General features: G+C 36.8%; 1 protein-coding gene across 34 annotated transcripts in view; it reads left to right on the top strand.

Moving 5' to 3' along the window:
* MPDZ (multiple PDZ domain crumbs cell polarity complex component) overlaps positions 1–22,215 on the top strand; it is a 184,785-nt gene that overhangs the window by 90,258 nt on the left and 72,312 nt on the right. For 26 of the 34 annotated variants that reach the window (XM_070052001.1, XM_070051990.1, XM_051845745.2 and 23 more), the window contains 5 exons: positions 1,737–1,853; positions 4,824–4,991; positions 13,422–13,706; positions 13,955–14,078; positions 19,218–19,416. In XM_070052001.1, the coding sequence (XP_069908102.1) occupies positions 1,737–1,853; positions 4,824–4,991; positions 13,422–13,706; positions 13,955–14,078; positions 19,218–19,416 (893 nt within the window). The remainder of the gene's footprint in view (positions 1–1,736; positions 1,854–4,823; positions 4,992–13,421; positions 13,707–13,954; positions 14,079–19,217; positions 19,417–22,215) is intronic. The other 8 variants (XM_070052077.1, XM_070052031.1, XM_070052036.1 and 5 more) reach the window with 1 other exon arrangement.

The raw sequence follows: 22,215 nt of genomic DNA, 5'->3' as shown, positions 1-22,215 counted from the left end.
ACCCGGTGTGCCGGCGCCACAAGGCGGAGGATTAGCCTAGTGAGCTGCGGCACCGGCCAAACAGTAGAGTCTTTGATCACAGTGAAGTCAAGTAGAATTTCTTTCAGAGTGACTTAAGTTCCTAAATTCTGTTAATTTCAACATATTTGTTTCCTAGTTACTCCAGATCAGGGAATTAAACTTTGGAAAATGGGCTCATCAACTTTTTGACACTCCTCCTGGGAGGGTATAGGACCCACATTCCACAAAGTAATATTTGAAACAACTAATGAATGTATGCCATATAAAGTACTATTTCATTTGTTCTAGTGATTGCAGTGTGCACTAAGCACTATATTACACTGAAAGTAAGTTAGAGACTTTCTCAATATCTGTGTGTTTTTTCTGGAATATAGAGTTGTAAAAGAAAAGGCAAATATACTGTCTCTTGAGAAAATAAGAGTACAAATATATATTTGTATATATTTGTTTAAATAGCAAAAAGAATTTGTTGACTTTTGTGAATTTGTTCAAATAATAAGCATAGTTAATGTATTTAAGTATGATTAATTCATGTACCACTTTTTATCTCACAAAGCATTTCAGAACCTATGAAAATATATTTATGAAAAAAGAAAGACAAAGGAGGAAGAATGACGACTATGTTAGTCCAGTCAAAAACTCACACTGGCGTTGTAGAAACGTCCACAATTGACCAGTACAAAGAGTAATGTGAAAACAGAGATAGGCCATCATGGGATTCCGTATTTATTAATGTTAGATCATAAATTTGGTATAATATTTCTATTAAACAATGAATAGTGCTAAATATCCAATATGTTTTTTACTGCCCTTAAGGCAAAACCATACAGATTTTTAAAAGCAGAGTATTCTTTTTCTAGCTGATTTCAAAATAAATGCCTTTCATACCATATTTGATATTTCCAATTTGGCATGCATTGCAGTATATGATAAATATATTTATTATACAAAGTCAGGTTTAATGAATATTAAACTCATGTATAAGAAGAATGTTTTTTCCATAGTAATACTTCTTTTGCGTGGATTGCCAAAACAGGGTGATGTAGACAAGATAATTACCTATTTTAGTCCATATTGTCTGAGACTGTATGTTGTTTGAGGTCAGTGTGACCAAGGTCACAATATAATAGCCCAGGACTGAAATTGAAGCAGTACATGCATGTAGAGTTTTTGCTCTGTTTTGTTTTGTTTACAAGCCATGCTTAATTAAGAGACTTCACTGCAGGGATCAGTAACATTCCTTGTCAAGTGCATTACATTCTTAAAAGTTTCTGTAGAGAAGCTCATCCTTCCTTTTAATGTTTTCCTCTTCTGCACTTTCTTTTAGGTATTAACACTTAAGACTTGCTTTATTTATTAGGATGTCATTGTTTGGCCAGAATATTAGACAGATAAAAATAACCAGAAAATTACTATAATATTTTTAAATTGCTGTTGGCTTTTATAATAAGAATGAAAAAAATTAGTAGGAAGAGATTTTTATGTAATAGATGATGTTCCTATTAAGAGAAATGTCCTCATTGTGTCTTAGCAAATTAAAATGCTTAATGAGAATATCAGACTTCTTGATCTATATAAAGTCACATGTTATCATTTGAAAACTTTCCCATTGCTTTTCTCTTCCTCTTTTACTTTCTCTCCCCTCCCCTTCCTTCCCGATCACCTTCTTTCTTGGCTGTTTGCTGTCTTCTCCTTAAACTGTGTTATCCCTGCAGCTTTCACCAGAAGAAGGTTATGTCTCTGCGAAGGAGGATTCCTTTCTCTACCCACCACACTCCTGTGAGGATGAAGGGCTGACTGACAAAGCCCTCTTCAGGGCTGACTTGGCTCTGGTTAGTGGCCACACTTATCAAGCTTTCTCTCAGAAGTTTTGTCTTAACGTTGCCTTTCAAAATACTCCGAAGATGTCATGTTATATTTTTTTGTTTCTTATACTTTTGAAACCTAAATCTATTATCACCAACTCAAGTGGTTCTCATGGTTGAAAATCTCTCTCTATATATATATGTATATATACACACACATTTATAAATGTATCTCTGAATATATATATATATAATTATATATACTGAATATATGTGTTTATATGTACATTTGTTGGCTTTGTAGAGAACATTCAATTAAAATGACATTGTATCAACATGTAGACTTAATCTATGATAACTAATGTTATTAGAGGACTTCATTGCTCTGATTTCATACCTGGATATTTTTAGGCATTCTTTACTGTTTTTAGTATTCAGACATAAATCAATACATTGGTTACCTTTTAATGAGGTAACAGGTAGATTTTCTCATTAAATATTAATAGTTTAAAATAATATTAATTGGTTCACTTATCAAAACACATATTGTCAGCCGGCACCGCGGCTCACTAGGCTAATCCTCCGCCTTGTGGCGCCGGCACACCGGGTTCTAGTCCCGGTCGGGGCGCCAGATTCTGTCCCGGTTGCCCCTCTTCCAGGCCAGCTCTCTGCTGTGGTCAGGGAGTGCAGTGGAGGATGGCCCAAGTCCTTGGGCCCTTCACCCCATGGGAGACCAGGATAAGTACCTGGCTCCTGCCATTGGATCAGCGTGGTGCGCTGGCCGCAGCGCGCTGGCCGTGGCAGCCATTGGAGGGTGAACCAACGGCAAAGGAAGACCTTTCTCTCTGTCTCTCTCTCACTGTCCACTCTGCCTGTCAAAAAAAAAAAAAAAAAAACATATTGTCTATAAATATAAGAATGCAAATGATTGATTTACTAGAAAATTTAATTATAAATTTTGTTTCTGCTTGCTCTTTATTAAATCACTAATTAAAATACAATTATTTAGGTGTCACTCTTCCATGGGAACATTACTATCTGGTAGCTGGGACAAAACTATGTTGAAAATTAAAGGATAAAAATCATCTACCATGTGGCATTTATGCAATACACCAAATTATGCATCCTTATTCTCATTACTCCTACGATTAAAGCTAGATGCCTAACTATGCCCTGCTTTTTACATACTTCAGTGTTGTTAGTCTAGGAAGAGGTTTAAAACCTGTCAAATTCTTATGTATTTATAACTGATTATGCACATCTCGCTTTGAATCACAGTGTGAATTATTTCTTTGACTCTACATTCATTTTGGTAATCCCCATTTTGGGAGAGACAATTCTTTCCGTTAATATTTTTAAGTGCAGGTTCTTGAAATAGCCATTTGGAAAGTTCCGTGCATATTATAGTGAATGCAATAATTTTACATTATAATGCTTAACTTGCTGGATACCTTTTGGCTCTAATCTTCATAGGCATATGTTAGCACTTCAAAACTAGATTAGTATGCTATGAGCTATGTTAAGTTCTATGGGTTAAATAATACCCAACTGTAGCAAATTCCTTTTGAAATGTCAGAGGACACAAATATATCACTGACTTCAATATACACTAAGAAAAAGTATTCTCTCTAGAATTTACAGGGCTTCCTTAAAGCTCCTTAAATGCATTTCAACTGAAATGAAGATTAGTCCCACTTTGATGGGATCTTAGCATCTTATAATAAATAGCGTGGCAATCAGTAATCTTGGGCTGCTAACTGAAGTTCTCTGTGTCCTCGTGTTTTATCTCTACAGCAGCTAGATAAATTGTCAGGAATTCTTCCAAGTTTCTAAGGCATCAGTGAGTTATACAAATTATATTGAGGTATGCTTTCTTCAATGTAAATATTCGTTGTAATCCATGATATAAGACTTGCCTGATACTATTTACCTAAATAGCAAAGCTAAGTATTTGTTGTCTAGATTGTTGTACATAATGCACATTTGTAAAGCGTAATCCTCCACATGGTGACTCCCCAGAGAACTTGAACATGTAAATTTGAAACAGTGAATTTGAATATTTAAAAGAGATGAGTAGGCCTATTAAAAACATTTGAAGAGAAGGCCATTTGAAAATTGCCCCTCTGTATTTTTAGCAGCTTTTCACAAGAATATGACTTGGTATAAAGCTATAATGTTTCTAATTTTTGGCACAAAAAGAATTGTAACATATGGGATTTTGCCATCAAGATAGAAAATGCTGGTATTATCAGAGATGAGTAGCATTTATATCTATTCTGCCTATTCTAAGGTTTGACTGAGTGAATTGCAGGAAGACAAGCTCACAATGACTTAATTCTTTCTCTTGGTTCTTCACAGAAGATAGTAACAGGACTTTTAGATTAATATTTAGTGAAATTGCCTCATTCTATATGAGTTTTATAACAGAAGCTTATAACTTAAAGCTTCACCCATAGCCAGATCATAATTAGACTCCTTGTTTGTTAGTGTAATTTTAGCATGATATAACAGATTTTCTCTGGTTTGTGCAACTTGAGTGGTTTCAAAATCTAGTTCAAAGTAATTTACACAGAGATTTTATTTTCAGTGAGGTTGACAAATAGGTTAGAGTAGAGCACCTCATTGAATTATAATTTTATTTGAATAGGAAAAGTGATGACCTAGTTCATTTTATTATAAAATTGTAAGAACTGGGCATGTAAATATGTTCCTTAACATATGGAACTATTTAAATTTAGAATTGATCCAGGCCCTTTGTTAATTGCACTTTTACTGATGGAATAAAATAGCCTTCCATGCCAGTACCCTTTGCAGTAGGTGGGCAGCTCATCTCTGTCCTGCTGCATTATTATTCTGGTAAGCATTCAAGAGGGTGGAGAGAGGGCATGCATAACATAGAATAAACAAACAATGCTACTCGTGTGCTTTTTTTGTCTCAAGTCAAGAATGACATACAGGTAACAGAGCTGGTTTTCTAGATTGTTGTTTTATTCCTAGGTGGACACAAATGATGCTGACCTGGCGGATGAGTCCACATTTGAATCTCAGTACTCTCCTGATAAGGACAGTGTCTACTCTCCTCAAGCCTCTCTTTTATCTCTTCATGGCAGTGCTGGTAGTGATGGTATGAACTACGGTTCCTCCCTTCCATCATCGCCTCCCAAGGTACGAAAGAAATGTCTTTTCATTTATGGAAAAACCTTGTGAATAATTTTCAGAGATCAGTGTTAATGGGAAGTTGTGGGGGTAGCATGTTAGAGACAGTGTTTCTCCAGTCACAGATTCTCATTGTCAGATTAAAGTACAGTTTCATTTAGCAGTGTTAATTGAGTGTCTTTCAGATTTTGGGGGACTGTTTAACTCCCATGGCCACGAGACAGTGTCTGTCAAAGCTTGGATTAGGATTTCCATGTCAGAAAGAAAAAAAAAATTTTTTTTTTTTTTTTGACAGGCAGAGTGGACAGTGAGAGAGAGAGACAGAGAGAAAGGTCTTCCTTTGCCGTTGGTTCACCCTCCAATGGCCGCCGCGGCCGGCGCGCTGCGGCCAGCGCACCGTGCTGATCCGATGGCAGGAGCCAGGAGCCAGGTGCTTTTCCTGGTCTCCCATGGGGTGCAGGGCCCAAGCACCTGGGCCATCCTCCACTGCACTCCCTGGCCACAGCAGAGAGCTGGCCTGGAAGAGGGGCAACCGGGACAGAATCCGGCGCCCCGAGCGGGACTAGAATCCGGTGTGCCGGCGCCACAAGGCGGAGGATTAGCCTAGTGAGCCACGGCGCCGGCCCAGAAAGAAAAATTTTAATGAGTTGTATTTCTCTTTTCGTTTTGTCTACTTTGGAAAAATTATATGAACAATGTTTTTCAGTGTTTTTAAAACTGACATTTATGTGAAGTTAGATATTCAAATATTTCTTATTTTAAAATGTACTAATTAAATTATAGCTAGGATGTTTTCAGTATAAAATGATACAAAAGAATTCACAAAAATAACTGTGAATGGTAAAGTATATTTATGTTACTGTATAAGAATGATGAGTTTACCTACTATTTAATGTCTTTGCCTTGCATCTTTTATAGATAAATGATTGGCAGAAATGCCCCAGCTTTATTCATTTTCTTGGTGACTATGTATAATGTTCAATAAGTAGTATTTTAAAATCTACCCAACCTTTGGGTATAAAAATGACATGTTACCATGAACTTTTTTAAAAAAAAGATTTATTTATTTATTTGAAAGAGCTACACACAGAGAGAAGGAGTGGTAGAGAGGTAGAGAGAGAGAGGGAAAGAGAGAGGGAGGGGTCTTCCTTCCGCTGGTTCACTTGGAGCTGCGCCAATCTGAAGCCAGGAGCTTCTTCATGGTTTCCCACATGGGTGCAGAGGCCCAAGGAGTTGGGCCATCCTCTGCTGCTTTCCGAGGCCATAGCAGAGAGCTGGATCAGAAGTGGAGCAGCTGGGACTCAAACCAGCCCCCATATGGTATGCTGGCACTGCAGGCTGTGGCTTCACTTGGTATGCGACAGTGCCGGCCCCTCACCCCCTTTTTTTTAAAAGATTTGTTTATACCATGAACTTTTATCTATTTTTATATTGGTTAATTATCTTTGTATTGGTTCGCTGGAGTTTATGTTCTCTGAAAATTGATATATATATAATAATTTAACATGTTTTTTGAGTATGTATGTACTTTTGTGTAATGAAAGTCTAAGGATGTTGGGCACTGTGCTTGTCAGCTTCAGGGAAGAAGTCACCCTTAGAGATGAAAAGGAAGCATGGGAATTTAGCCGTGTCTATAATATGTCATTTTAAGAAGAGTGAATAAAATATGGCAGAGTATATCTGCTAAATCTGGGCAACAAGTTAATATATGAATATATTTTCTTAATTTTTCTACATTAAAAATATACCATAAAAACACCTTAAAATTGGACAATAAATTTTTTAAATACTTGGCTTCTGCAAAAATTGAGTTCAGTGGGAAGAGGTCTGTATTTATGAATAAATTGTGAACTAGGATCTCCATAGGTTTCACATGGTTTTTCATATTTCTTTATTAACAAATAAATTTTTTTTGGCCAGAACATTTTCAAAGCATTTTCTTTTATATTCGAGGTGCACCTGTTATCCTTGCAAATAATGCTGGGCAATCTTGAATTAGTTTGCAAGGTATAATCTTGGTGGAGCAGCTGCTGTTCTCCCACCACACCTGAGACTGTCTGGCTGTGTCCTGTCTGGAATGTGTTCAGTCTTCACCGGCCTCAGGGCTGGAAGCTTAGTTCATCTCCTAATGGGATCCCCTAATCTACTGCATAGCATATTTCTTCTTGCCAGTGGGACAGATTGCATTGTTTAACTTAGTAATTGTTACTTAAAGGGATTACACAATCTGCATACTGAGAAGCATATATTTTACAGGGCAAATGCTGGCTGTGTGCAGCACAACATATTGGCTTACTGAAGTCTGTTTGCCTCCTTTTTATTTTTTTTCCCAAGCAGTTTACTCTTTTGTTGAAGCAAATTTTGGCAAGCTGGGCTATCAACTGAAAAACTTAAACTACAAAACAACAAAGAAGACATTAATGAGAGTGTTTTAAAACACATTGTGAAACTCCTGTGTACTTTCAGTTTTCTTAGAAAGTAGGAACATTCCTATATCATGGTAAAGCTGTAACATTGTTTTTGTGGGATTTTGTTGTTTTGGGTGGCACCTTTTTTAGTACCTAGATTTTTTGCTAGAAAATTTTTGTAAATAAAAATATTATTCATTTTTCCTGTTTCTTTGTACTATTTTAAAGCACATTCTTAATTTGTTATGAAATTTCAAATTGTCTACTTTTGTTAAATAACCATGAGCTTGTTTCAGAGCTTTCTAATTAATAGCATAAAACCAGATAGTGTATGATGTTATTTAAGCATATATGGTTAGATACCATATAAGCAAGCATATAGTATAAATAGATGTTTAACATAGATAATGCACCAAAACTGTTCTGAAAGGAATAAAATAGAGAGGGTGAGGATCTCATTGATTCCTCAAATTTTTGAGTTTTCTATCTGTGTAATAATTGTAGTCTTTTTTTTTAAAGATTTATTTATTGGAAAGGCTTATTTGTGCCGGCCTGCGGCACAATGAACTGGGTTTCCTGAAACAGAGAGTGGGAATGCGGGGACAAGGACGCAAAGAATGGAGCCAAGACAAGTCCTGATCAAGGCTCGTTTATTGAATAAATGCAGTAGTATTTAAACATGACCAGTTGTTTACAAGGAGGAGCACAAAAGATTTACATATCAAAACGGCTCTTAAGGTTACAATAAAAACACTTAGGTGATAAATGAAGGTTACAGGTGTGACTGATTATTTGTATCATCTCTTGTGAAAGGTTTAGGTTCCTCCTGCCTCTTCCCGGAATCTCCCCTAGCCTAATTGTCTGTGCCGGGAAGTCTCCATTCATGTGTTTAGGTGTAAACAAAGGGAGTGACTACCTGTGGCTGCCCACACTTATTGACAGAGAGTGAGAAACAGAGTATGAGAAATTCTGTCCTCCCACTCCTCAAGTGGCCACAACAGCCAGTGAGCTAGGCCAGGCTGAAGCCAGGAGCCAGGAACTCCATCTGGGTCTCTAATGAGGGTGGCAGTGACTCAAGTGCTTGAGCCATCATCTGCTGCTTCCCAAGTGTATTAGCAGGGAGCTGAATCAGAAGTGTGGAAGACAGGACTGTAGCCAGTGCTCAGATGTGGGATGCAGGAGTCCCAAGCAGCAACTTAACCTGCTGTGAAATCTTGCAGTCTTAAATGATGATTGGAAGTAGAAAAACAATTTTACCTATCTTCTCACTGTGATGAGAGGTTGTGTTAGATTTTCATTGCTGTAATGAAAATACCTGAGAAAAGCTAATTTAAGAAGGAGGATTTATTTTTGTCTGTAGTTTTGGAGATTCATAGCCCGAGATCTGTTGGAATGCTTTGGATTAGCAGTCTGGTGAAGCCAGAAGATGACAGTGCATGTACAGAGAAACAATCACATGTCCATCCAGGAAGCAGAGAGACAGGGAGCACACTCATTCTCCATGTCCATGTATCTTTTCTCTCAAAGTCACTATGATTTGATCACCCTAACAGCCTACTCCAGGCTAATCATTTCCCAAAGTCTCCACCTTCAGACAGCATACTTGGATTAAGCTTCCATCCTTAATCCATTAACATGAATTCATTAAGCATTCACATAAGGCTTTGGAAACCAAACCTTTAACACATGGGCCTTTTCGGAGACACCTAGATCAATTTGCAAACTATAGCAAGCTCTCTTGACCTTGTTCCATATGCCACCAGAAGCTGCAAAAGCTGATTACCACAAGGCTGGCCCATCACAGTGGGAAGCCCTACTCTATGGAGCAGAGTTTAAGACCCTGTCACAGCTTAAACACCAAAGGGCTGTTGTAGCCAGCCATACATTGGTACTCATAAAATTCTCCCCTTTGGGGCCCATTCTACATTTTTTTTTGAAGGAGTACACATTTGCTTAATTTGGATATTTATCATTTAAGAATTTAAATGCATACTTCTTTGATACTTAGGTTAATGGAGGCAGGTCACTTAAATGTGGGTTTTAAAGGCAACAAAGCTATTGCCATTGGGAATTTTTTTTTCCTTTCTTATGGTTTCAGATGTTACTTTTTTGTTAATCTTTTTATCTTTTTCCCTCTTACCTTAAAAGACATGAAAAACGCAGAACTAACTATTTTCCAAATTTAAATGTTTATAGACTTCTGTTTAAGAGCTCAACATGGTTTTTAGGACAACAGATGCTTGCTTTATTTTTTTCCTGTTTTAATTTAAAAATACAACTGGTAGGGATTTAATAGCTACATAATGAGTCTCCATTTCTACTTATCCACACCCTACATATTGCCCTCACCTGGATATCAATAGTCTTACTCTCTTACCAGAGGTAAAATTGTTGCCAACATAGGGTATGTCCTTCACTCCAGAATATTAGTTTTGCCAGGGAATTCTGTTGATTCTACTGCAGGGTGAAGTTAGTGTTTGTCAAGACAGGAGCTTTTCTTTGTACCTTATATACTTAATATGACTAATGGATTCCATAATTTACAAAAGCACACTTAAGTGTCATTTTCTAGCATAAAACATTGCTGCTTCACATCTGTATTTAGAATGTTTCTTATTTTTTTTTTTTTTGAGAAGAGGTTAAGCTAAAAAATCAAATTACTGTAGTCAGAATGATGAGTGAATGATGAAGTCATAGTGACAACATTTCAGGCTCTCAAAGATATACAAGATGTTGCCTTTTCCCACAGTAGAGTGTATATAAACCTAAAGGAAGTATCCCTCCTATCAGGACAGATGGAAGAGTCATAGTAAGTTGGAGCAGCTATGCTTGCAGTATATTTTTATAAAGTATAACAAGAATGCTCTGGTAGACTGCTTGTTGAAGAAAAGCAGAGTATGGCCAGTGAACACTGAAGTATTTAGCTGAACTATATGAAGACATTATCAGGGGAAATAATGTACCCAAGCCCAGCTTTAACATAGGACTGAACTTTTTTCCGAGTATATTTGACATGTTAATTTAACCTCTTCTCTGCTTTTTCCTGAGGGGAAAATATATATTTTATCTATAAATACATCATGTGGAAGCACATGTTAGTATGGAGTTTTGAAAGACTTCAGCTTAGATGCGAGTTGCACTGGAAAATTATAGAGTTATTTTTGGACATCTTATGGGTGAAGAACTGTTTTTCTTTCAGATCCTTAAGATTTTTAAAAATAAAACTCAGTTGGTTGTTCAGCTACCAGAAATGTTTCTGAAGTGGGTGTATGTTGTCTACTGTGTTGATCAGCTATTTCTTTTCTGTGTGTCTGTGTTAACTCCTTCATGAATAATGCGTGGAAGTTTCTGTTACACGACTTTTAGTACACCTCAACTAACAGGTGGCTTCACCTCTTTTTCTGATGAAGACAAATTTGTTATCTTTATTTGAGGCATGGGAAAAATAATTTACTGCTAATTATTATAATTACTTTAGAAATAAGGAAGCTAATCAGTTCTATAGTAAGTACATTGTTATTTTTCTTAAGGATATAATAAGCAAAGTTGGATGAATGAGCCATGGTTTATTATTATTTAGATTCTAGAGCTGGGGGAGGAAACATTCCTATTGTTTGTTTCTGAAGATACTAATGACATTAATTGTTTGTGTGATATTCCTGCTGCCTTAATCTTTGTAACAGAACTATTTAATAATTTCAGAGATACGGTAACTTTCATTGAAGAAGGGAAGTATAATACATTGAAAAATATGTGGCATTTAACTCACATATACCTTGAAACAAATTCTAGATGGTTAAAATCTAAAAATGAAGCATTTATAAAAACAGGATAAAAGCATTAGAAATCATTTCATTTATGCTTTGTAGAGGAAGGACTTACTAAGCCATGTATTAAATCCAGAAGCACAAAAAATTAATTGGCAAAGTTTATTACATTGATTTGGTTTCTGCATGACAAAGTATTAGCTTTATAGACTTAAAAGACAAAGGATAGACTAGGAAATATTTGTAATATTTATCACAAAGATCTTGTATTCAGAATATTCCAATGACAAGAACAACTAAAAATCACTGGATAAATACTTGAACTGTATGAAGAAAGTATCACAGAAGATAAACAAATGGCATGTCCTCGTCAACTATCAGGGGCATGCAGACTGTAATGCTAAAGGCTATACTTCTTACAGATATACTTCTTACAGATCAGATTGCTAAACTAATCTAGGGTTGGCAAGGTCATTCAGTTAATATTATCTCTTCTTTAGAGAAAATGATTTATTTGAGAGGCAGACAAAGCTGTCATCCACTGGCTCACTCTCTAAATACACACAGTGTCCCCTGTTGTGGATCAAAACCAGGAGCCAGAAACTCAATCTAGATCTCTGATAAAGGCGGCAAGAAACCAAGTGCCATCCTCCCAGGGTCTGCATTGGAAGGAACCTGGAATCAGCTGCTGGAGGCAGTCATCTAACCTAATCCTCTGTTATGGGACAAAACTGCTAGGCCAAATTCCCCTCTACCCTCCCCCACCACCTGCCCCAGTATTATCTTTAAAGAAGAATTTGGAAAATTTTGGTAATATTTAAGAACAGCATGCCATTTGACCCACCACTCCTTATAGTTCATAATGAATATATTTTTATACATGTGCACCAAGTTGTTTAATATAAATCACAGCAACAGCCAACAATTATTGGGCATTTTTTGTTATGTTAGGCCTGCTTTTAGTACTTTGTGGGTTTTAACTCTGTGCTTTTCAAATGTCCTATTATTTTTCCCAATTAATAGAAGAGAGAAGCAAGGCACAAAGTATTTAAGTTACTTGCCACAGCTCAGGTTGCCCGTGGTGGCAGCTTGGCTCTGTAGCCTACATTCCAGCACCTCTCATACTTAGGAATAACTTATAGCTATCAGAATTTCTCATAATTAAGATATAAAGATGTTTTAAACACAAGTCAAATACTATTTATTGTGTGGGTCTATTTAGATTTTAAAAATGTGTATGCTTGTGTGTATGCATGCAGATGCATGAAGAAATCTGATTCATAAACACCTATGTGATGTAGCAGTTTTTCCTGGGGAAGGGAATGGAAGTAGGATCCATAAGGGAAAATTTTCATATTGTACTCTGTATGAGTACACAGTATTCATATGCAAGCCTCGACTGTCTCATATGATAATGCATGGGTATGCTACTTTAATGCCTTAAAAATTTCATCAAGAGTGTCAAAGGGAAAACTGATATATTTACTCAACAGTAGCTCCTAAAACAACTGCTTGCCTAAAGCTCATACTGACATAGTATATCTGTTCTATTAGATACATGCATATTTATAGAAATGTAGAATTGTAGAGTTTCTGGGAATTGTAGAAATTGTCCACTCTAAAAGCCCACAGAGATTCTATAATGCACGGATTATGAATAACAGAGTCTGGATTAGACTTTATATTTATGATGACCCATTTCAGTATCTGTTACATCTTCAGAATACTGATACACATTTTCCCTATGATTGAATTGTAAGGCTTTCTATTCTTCATAAATACCTTTAAATGCCTTTCAAAATAATTTTCTCTTGGATGCTTTTATGAATCTAATTAATGTCACCCTTTGTAATGATCCGACCTTGTAATAACTAGGAACTTCACACTGGGTGGACATCAATTACATTTTAAGTGAGACTTGGAAATATAAGTTATTCACTTTTCTCTGTGGCATGAACACTGAATAATTTTATTTGTTGATATTGTATAATATTTTATCTAAATAATCATATGTACAGTATATATGACACGTATAATTCAGTAGAACATGAGATTATGATTTGTAAGAAATATATTTAAGGGTACTTATGGAAATAAAGATAGAAAAGCTGCTAAGTGAAGAACTTACATGTTTATTAATGCTTTTTGAGTAAGAAATAATTGTTTTCAGTTTTATTTTTCATGTAATAGTTGTTTGTTAAGGAGTGGTTTTATAAGATACATTGACAGAAATCTGGTCACAATTTTTGTTCTTTAATCGTCAGGAAGTTACTGAGCATTCTTCCGATCCAGTTCTTGATCTGCATATGTCCTTGGAGGAACTCTATACCCAAAATCTGCTGCAAAGAAAGGATGAGAATCCACCTTCAGTGGACTTGAGCATGGGGCCTGCTTCTGGGTTTACCATAAACGATTATACACCTGCGAATGCTATTGAACAGCAATACAAATGTGAAAACACAATAGCATGGACTGAGACTCACTTACCAAGTGAGGTTATAGCCCGTACAGAACTTACCTCACCTGTGCTACTTGATTCAACTGGAAAGGTTTGTACATTATAATGACATAGGAGACAGTGAAGGGTTTGAGTGTTCTAGCTAAACTCTTACTCTTCATTTGAAATAAATAAATGCTCTCCTGACACTGAGATTTTCAGAAGGCAACCTATGAACTTGTTTTGGTTATAGATTTGTGTAGAATCCAGCACAGCCAATGAGAGCCTGTGTGTGATGTTGAAATCACACTCCAAAGTCTAGTTTTCCTTTCCAGGTAATTTACTTTTTCTTTCTTTCAGGGCTCTGAGTACTTGACTGAACAGAACTCCCTGGTTTCTAATTCTGAATGTGTCATGCTCCAAAACCTATCCAAAGAATCTTTTGTGAAAACTATTACTGCAGCAAAAGGCAATTCTAGCCTAGGTAAGTCCCTCATTTTGCACATATGATGGCTCCTCCAACCCCCTCGCCCAAGGGACATGCTGAATATGGTAGGTTTCAAAACTCTTTGGCATAGATAAGAAAATAGATGTTGAAATTTTCCTGTTGTTTTTACGGTTTTTCTTTTTATGGTACTCATTATTTTTCTTGAAATGGTTAACAGGTTTGTTTACTTCATGCTAGCTTAAATCCCTCAATCTCTTAATTACTTCGAAGTATTCACAAGCCTCATTTACATTCAAGTAAAAGATATAGGAATGGTTTGTGTATGAAATGGCAAATCAGAAAAGGAATTCTTAGAAAATGAAAAGTCAGCAATTTGGAATTCTAAATTCTTTGGAAAAGTAAATTATTAGTTTGTTTGAATGTTACCAGTTATGCACAAGTCAGTTTGTATTTAATTTCTTTCATTCCCTGAAATAAAGATGAAAAGGACAGCCAGGTGTGCCGCTACCAACATGCAAATGTGTGTGATTCAATAGTATTTCCCAGGTGGCAGGATTTTTGTGTCCTGTTACCCATAAAGTATTTCGGTTGGTTAATAATCACAAAAACCTCTGGACTGGACAAATAAGTCTTCCTGTGGAATTAAAGATCCTAATCACAATAGCTAAAACTACATTCAGACAGTGCAATTTGTTTTTCATTGAGTTAAACTGTCACAGACTTAGCCATGTCCCTACTGCTTGCTATTTACAAGCAACATAACAGATCAGTTGCTCTGAATGCCCCAGTACAGCCACAGAATCTGATTAGTTAGCTCTACAGCAGATACCCAGGTCCTTTGATTAAGTAATCCACCAGTACCCATTATGTCAATAGCTAATGGCAGGATCTTGTTTCCTTGTTAAAGTTCACACTTGATGAAGCCAACAGTGCTTCCTCAGGAAATGAGATTCCAGCTCCTGTCATTTTTTGTTTTCTATATGCTAGCCACTATGCATAGACACTATTAAATAATCACTTTCTCAAGGAATATGGATTTAAGAGAGTAAGCTCATTGGCATATAAAGTCCTAAAGGCATTAAAATAAGTGTGCTATGAGAGACACTTATATCAAAAACACGAAATGCTTAAAAGAGGAACAAATAATCCCTACTCTCTGAGAGTAGAAAAGAAAGATAGAGAAGAGGAAAATATGTATTTAGGTCTTGGGATAGGAGTAGATTTTTACCATTTATTTCAGGAATTGGAAAGAGTCAGAAGCTACTAGAGTTTCATACAGGGGTATGAAAACTGTTTGTGATGATGTAGTGTTGTGTGATGGCTCACAAAGTGAGAGTTGAAGCCAAAGGAATGATAGGCAGGAGACAACTGCTGGGCAGGATTATGAGCAGGACACAGGACTTTCCATGTAACCTTCTCAGGCCTTAAGTTTCCAGTAAGTAGTGTGTGCCAACCAAAAAACAGTGACATGATCAGATTCATGTTTTAAGATCATTCTGGCATTAGTTGGTAAATTAGATTGGAAGTAAGTAGATGTCTTTTATAACAGCCATAGTTTGCACAGATCTGATTTTATAATCTACCATTAAGAGTGTGTATTTTTAGTGTACTGACAGAATGTTGGATTTTGTCGAATTTTGTCTTCATCTAATGAGAAGGCTATAAGGATTTTCTTGTTTATGCTAATATGTCAAGATACATTGATTTTACTTTTAGTTGTGGTAAAGTATCGTAACATAAAATGGACAATTGTAACCATTTTTAAATGTGCATTACTGTGGCTGTAAGTGCATGTACATGCTACAAAACTGTCTTCACAAACTTTGGTTTGGAAGACTGATACATTTCAAACACAATTTATGGATTTTCTTTTGTTTTTACTTTTGCAGCCTCACTTTTAAGCATTTTGCATCACATATTGTGTTTCTCATTTAATTCTTTAAGCAATCCTCAGAGTAGGCATTATTATCCCCATTTTACAGATGGGTAAACTGAGGCTATGCATGAGATTAAGTCAGTTGCTCAAGGCCAACCTGGTTGTTCAGTGCTGAAACTCAGTTTTTAACCAGTTTTTTGTTCCACGGTATGTGGTTTAGGCTATTTGAACATAATTTTTCTGAGAAAAAAAATGAGAGATGATACAATATACATCTAAAATCTAGTTAGTGCACATTTCTTGCAAGTTTTGAACCTCCCCCAAATCATCATTTAATTAAAGGAAAGTATAAACTAACCCAATTGGGCCGGCGCCGTGGCTCAGTAGGCTAATCCTCCGCCTAGCGGCGCCGGCACACCGGGTTCTAGTCCCGGTCGGGGCGCCGGATTCTGTCCCGGTTGCCCCTCTTCCAGGCCAGCCCTCTGCTGTGGCCAGGGAGTGCAGTGGAGGATGGCCCAGGTGCTTGGGCCCTGCGCCCAATGGAGACCAGGAAAAGCACCTGGCTCCTGGCTCCTGCCATCGGATCAGCGCAGTGCGCAGGCCGCAGCGCGCTGGCCGCGGCGGCCATTGGAGGGTGAACCAACGGCAAAAGGAAGACCTTTCTCTCTGTTTCTCTCTCTCACTGTCCACTCTGCCTGTCAAAAAATAAAAAAAAAAATAAAAAAAAAATTAAACTAACCCAATTGATATGAGCCTCTTGGTTTATACAGTTGACGTGATCTGAAAGCTTTAGTGGTGGATTGGTTCATGCGTTGTATGTGCTGTTAACAGTGAATTCAGAGGACATGTCAAGCGTTGCTCGTGATGTTACATGTCCATGGCTTTCTTTATTGGAGAGTATGTGGAGTACATGGTGCAAATGAGAACAAGATGATGAGTTAGATTTGCAGTATGGGCCATTGAGTTAAATTTTGTTTTGTGGACATTTTTATTTTAAAAGAGTACAATTGTTTGGTGAGTCTTGGTGGGAAGAGTGGGTAAGGTCAAGCTATAGTACCTGAGCCAGCCTCTTTGCTCAAAAGAAAAACCCTTAGGATGAATTGGTATCTCTGCATGTTTGTTGTTTTATGGTAAGAAGGGGTATAGAGATGTCACTTTTTTTTTTCTGTGAGCAAAGCCAAGTTTATTGAAAGCGAGAAACCTCCTACTGCAGCATTCAACTCCAAGTCAAGAGAGGAGTTTCCTGAGATTTCTTGTTAATGATAAGATGTTAAAAATCATTAGAAGGAGTATTAGCAGAATATTTTAAATATAATTAATAATGTTTCATTCTATCAGAAAACAACTAGGAACTTGGATTGCTAATGTTCAGTCATGAATATCAAGCTGGAAACATAATCCAGTGTTCTTAAAATATTTGAAATATATGTCACTTTATATAATTAGGATTAATATATGGAAAGACTATATTTTAAAAAAATATGTAAAACTTAGAAATTGTGACTTCAGTCAAAAAAAGTTTCTTATGAATATCCTGTTAGCTTTATAACTCCTCTTGTTTATATAATCTTTTAGGCAGGAGACTTAGCACTTTAAGTGAACTACAATGTTTCTGCATAATTTTAAACATAATTTCAATGGTTTTATATTTTTGAAGGAATAGGGTGAGGGTAGGGTGTGAAGGGAACATTAATTCAGATAGAATGTGTTGAAAAGGCTGTTTTGAGGAAGTGATATTGAAGAGAGAGAATGCTGGCTTTTCACAAGCGCCAGAAAGAAGGTAGCTTGCAGACTCCAAAATGCAGAGAAGCTGAAAGAAGTTTACTGTGGCGGGACCCCAGGTGGCCAAGGAGTGTATGACACAAGGGAAGGAGACACACTGGGAAGCCAGATCACCAGTGCCCTATAGATTGTGCCAAGAAAGTGTGTTGTACGTTAACACAATGGTAGCAAACTGTTAAAGAATTGCAAACAGGACCCACCATTGTGGCACACAGCTTCAGCTGTGTGAGTACATATAATGCTGAGTGAGTGCTGTCGTTCATGAGTGCTGGTGCTGCACTTCAGATCCAACTCCTCGATAATGTGCCTGGGAAAGCAACAGCAGATGACCCAAGTGCATGGGCCCCTGTATCCATGAGGGAGACCTGGATGGAGTTCTAGGCTTCTGGCTTTGGCCTGATGCAACCCCTGCCATCATAGCTATTTGGGGAGTGTTGAGATGTGATTTGTCTTTTATGAATGGTCTCTGTGTCTGCTGTGAGAAAAAGGCATTGCAGGATCACTGTTAGAAGCCAGGTGACCAGTTAGGAGGCTGTTGCCCAAAGACAGGCAAGAAATGACGTTGGTCTAGGATTCATATGGGAATGGAGAAAGTTAAAAGGATTTATGATAAGTTTTGAAGATAGAAGTAAAAGGACTTGGTAATGGACAAAATATGGGTATGAGAAAGATAGGATTCAAGAGTGACTCTGATATTTGTGTTTTGAATAACAGTGATGGTATGGAGGTATCATTTACCAAAAAGGGAAAGACAAGTGAAGAAATAAGGGGATGTGAAAAACTGGAAGTTAAAGTCTAAGGCTACATTTCCATGAGGCATGCAAGGGCTGTGTCAAGAGAGCAATTGACTATCCAAATTGGGAGCTCACAGGAGCTCAGAGATAAAATGGAACAGATTGGAATTCAGTTTATATCAGTTCAGTTTCGCAAACTACATTCAGGCAGTGTGATAGGAACTGGGGCTTGATAATTGACTATGAGTTTCTTGATGTTAGGAATTCTATACTATGCTTTTTTATCTTAAACAACTAGTATAGGACCTGGAACATAGAAACTATATACTAAATTAGTTCTGAATGAATAAGTGACTTAAAATGGTTATATCAGAGAATTTCTTACTTGTAGACCCAATTTTTCATTTGTAGTTCTATTTTTATTCTCCTATCTCTGTAAGAGATGAATTACAGTTACAAAATGGATTGGATATTGTCACAGTGTTCTCCCTGAGAGCTTTCAGCTTCACTTCAGTGACAGTACATCAGGTGGCTGAGCTTACATTCATCCCACAATGTAGAATTGTTTCTTCTCTAGTGTATTCCACATGAGTTACTTTAATCTGGATATAATTTTACAAATATTTTAAAGTTTGCTTTGGTTAGAAAAGCTTTTTTCTTTCCTATTTTTTTGACAAAATGTTTCTCCTTTTACATAGGAATTCATAACTATCACTAACTTCAAATGAAAAGGAGTTGAAAATAATGTGTTTAATTCATATATGTGTTCATCTTTTCCTGTAGGGATGACAGTAAGTGCTAATAAAGATGGATTGGGGATGATAGTTCGGAGCATTATTCATGGTGGTGCCATTAGTCGAGATGGCAGGATTGCAGTTGGGGACTGTATCTTGTCCATTAATGAAGAATCTACCATCAGCTTAACCAATGCTCAGGCACGAGCCATGCTGAGAAGACATTCTCTCATTGGGCCTGACATAAAGTAAGTATTGTCTGGATCTCAGTTTGGTTTGGGAAAGTCAGGAGGTTCAATTATTTCATCAGATTTTTTTTTCCAGGATGTACTATTTAAACCACAAAAGTTACCCTACATTTCTTTAACATAAATCACTAAAGAATTTGAATAGCTCTTGATTGTAGGTGTAGTCTCTCTAAGACTGTAAGAGTGTTAAAATTCTAAAAAAATTTTCTTGGTATCTTAATTGTACATATTCAGTACACTCTATAAGAACTGTAGCTGTGAGAGTTATAAGACATCTCTCACAAAACAGAAGAATCCACCGTTGGGTTCTTAGAAGTTAAGATTGACCTCACTACCTAAGTGACCTGTGTGAATCCTAGAACCAAGCAAGCTTTTGATGAAGGCCAGCATGAGAAAGAACAGTACTCCTCTTACCCGCAACTTCCTTTTCATTAACAGCCTCGTGACCCAGAGGGAATTCACCAACGTGTTGGTATAGTCTGATTATAGGTCATGTGGGATACTTTGTTGGAAACTGCTTAAAATTTCTCATACTGATCTGAAAGCACGTCATATGTGCTTTCAGATTTAGATTTTAAGACACTGAACTTTCCTTGAGCCAGTATAAAAATCAGTTCATTACTTTATTGTCACACCTCATCAATGTGGCTTTCTCCTCTAACACTGATCATTTAATATTTGCTTTTAATGTATAAAGAATAAATTCTTGAAGTAAAGCTCAGGGAAAGATTGTTTATCTTAAACTGATACCGTGATTACTAGTATAGGAAACGTTTTTGATTCATGATACTTTATTGACTACATTTTTTATTACTGATTCTTTTGCACCGGCCATATTACTAGAGCTTAGGTTAGAAAAGCTATATTTACAATCTGTTTTTCATTCAACCATCAATAAAAAGCAGGAAAGTATATAGCATTTGGAGTGAATTCTGATGCTTAAATTATTTTTAGGCAGAACCTTAACTAATGGTCTTTCATATTTTTGTATGCCTTTTTGACTTTTGTTTTACAATTGAACAGAGCATCAAATCATGTAACTATTACTTAATTACCTTAAGATAGTGTAAAAACAAGTGAACCTCATTAAGTGTCAGTCCCTGTATAATAAGAGAAAAGAGAAACTTCGAAGTGCTTTCATTCCCCACCATTTGTGGCCAGTTTTCCTTCATTTTTCTTAAAAGATGAGAGATATAGATTCACTTGGAGACTATTTGCTTAAACAATTTTAACTTATATAGTTTAGATGTAGTACAAAATGCAGACCGCCTAGTACATTGATTGTTTTATTGTACATGATATACATGGAAGGCTCAGTGCCACTGATGCAGCTTTCCTGCCTATGTTTTGGCGAGATTGTGAATCCAGAATCAGTACTCGGTGCTAGCCTCACCCATCAGCCCTAATGTATTATTGTAGAAATTAAAACTGGCCAAAAAATAAGATAATTGTGACATCAGCTTGGCACAAATCATACATATAGTCAACTCCAGAAAATTTTCATTTTTCAAGTTCAAAAGTCTTTTTCTCTCTTTATCTTTTGGTGTGTGTGTGTGTGTGTGTTTCCCCTTTTGGCTGATTCAGCCAAATGTACCCAGTCATGTGGGCAATGGCTCTATCATGATCCTGATGGATGGATGTCTAGAGAGCTTGCTTCAGAAGCAACTGCTTTAAGATCTCAAGAAGCAAAATGTACTGTAGAATATTAGCATTTTTAAAAAAGAAGAAAAATCTTGCACCCTTCTGTTCTCTGGAAATCAATTAGCTGGTCAGTTTTTGACATATACCCGTGCTTGCATACTTACACACACACACACACACACACACACACACTCAAAAACACAACACATTGATTTCCTCAGTGTCCTACTAATGCTCTGATGCAGATGGTTATAGCTTGACAACTTGAGTAAATGATAGAAATTAGTATCATCCTTACATAATTCTTTCTGAAAAATGTGTTAAATGATAAAACAAAAATAGTCTGCCGTTTAGATTGACCAGGGTTGTACAGCATGTGGTCTGAGCTTTTCAGGAAGTGTTTTTGGTCTTGTCTCCTTCCCACATTTGCCTTTCCTGAAGCAAAAGCTTTAGAATTGCCTTGAAAGGAGTCTAGTCCTGTTATTCTGAACAGAACCTTAACATTGCCTCGGACTAATGCAGCTCTGTTAGCTATTGCTTGGAAATGAGCTCCATCCATGTATCTCTTTATTTTTTATTATGAACCTAGCTTGAATGATGGTAGCCGTGGGGGCGTATATTATAGGGGCATTTAAAAAAAAAAAAAAACTTTGGTTCAGTTACATAATTAATTGGTTTTTTAGGGAAAGCATTGCTTATTGAGACAATTAACTGGATTTCATTTTGCCATTTAGATAGCTAGGAACTTTGTGTGCCTTCATGCAGGCCTGGGTGGATAATCTGAGTTTCAAGAGTTCAAGAATAGCCAGTGTAAGTTCCAGGTTTCATTATTTTCTATGGAAAACCAGATGTGAAACCTCACCAGAATGCATTCTGTTTCACTTCTCACTCCACCTTGCCAGGAGCTCTTATATTTCTGTAATAATAGCCAGGGTTTTGTGCTTAGCAGCAGCTGCTTACAACATCTGCCAGATAATTACTGAGCAGAATCAGAATTCACCTGCCTTAACCTAAAGTGTGGGATGAATTCCTGATCAAGGAATAAAAGATTGATTGCAGTTACTTTCTTCCATGCTTGTTAATAATCACTGCTATAGACACTAGTAAAGAGCAGATGCTTTTCTGGGGGAGGTGTAGATGGGAGGGAGGTGGAGAGGG

This window comes from Oryctolagus cuniculus, chromosome 1 (genome assembly GCF_964237555.1).
Source record: "Oryctolagus cuniculus chromosome 1, mOryCun1.1, whole genome shotgun sequence".
NCBI lineage: Eukaryota > Metazoa > Chordata > Mammalia > Lagomorpha > Leporidae > Oryctolagus > Oryctolagus cuniculus.
This window is presented reverse-complemented; position numbering and strand designations above follow the sequence as displayed.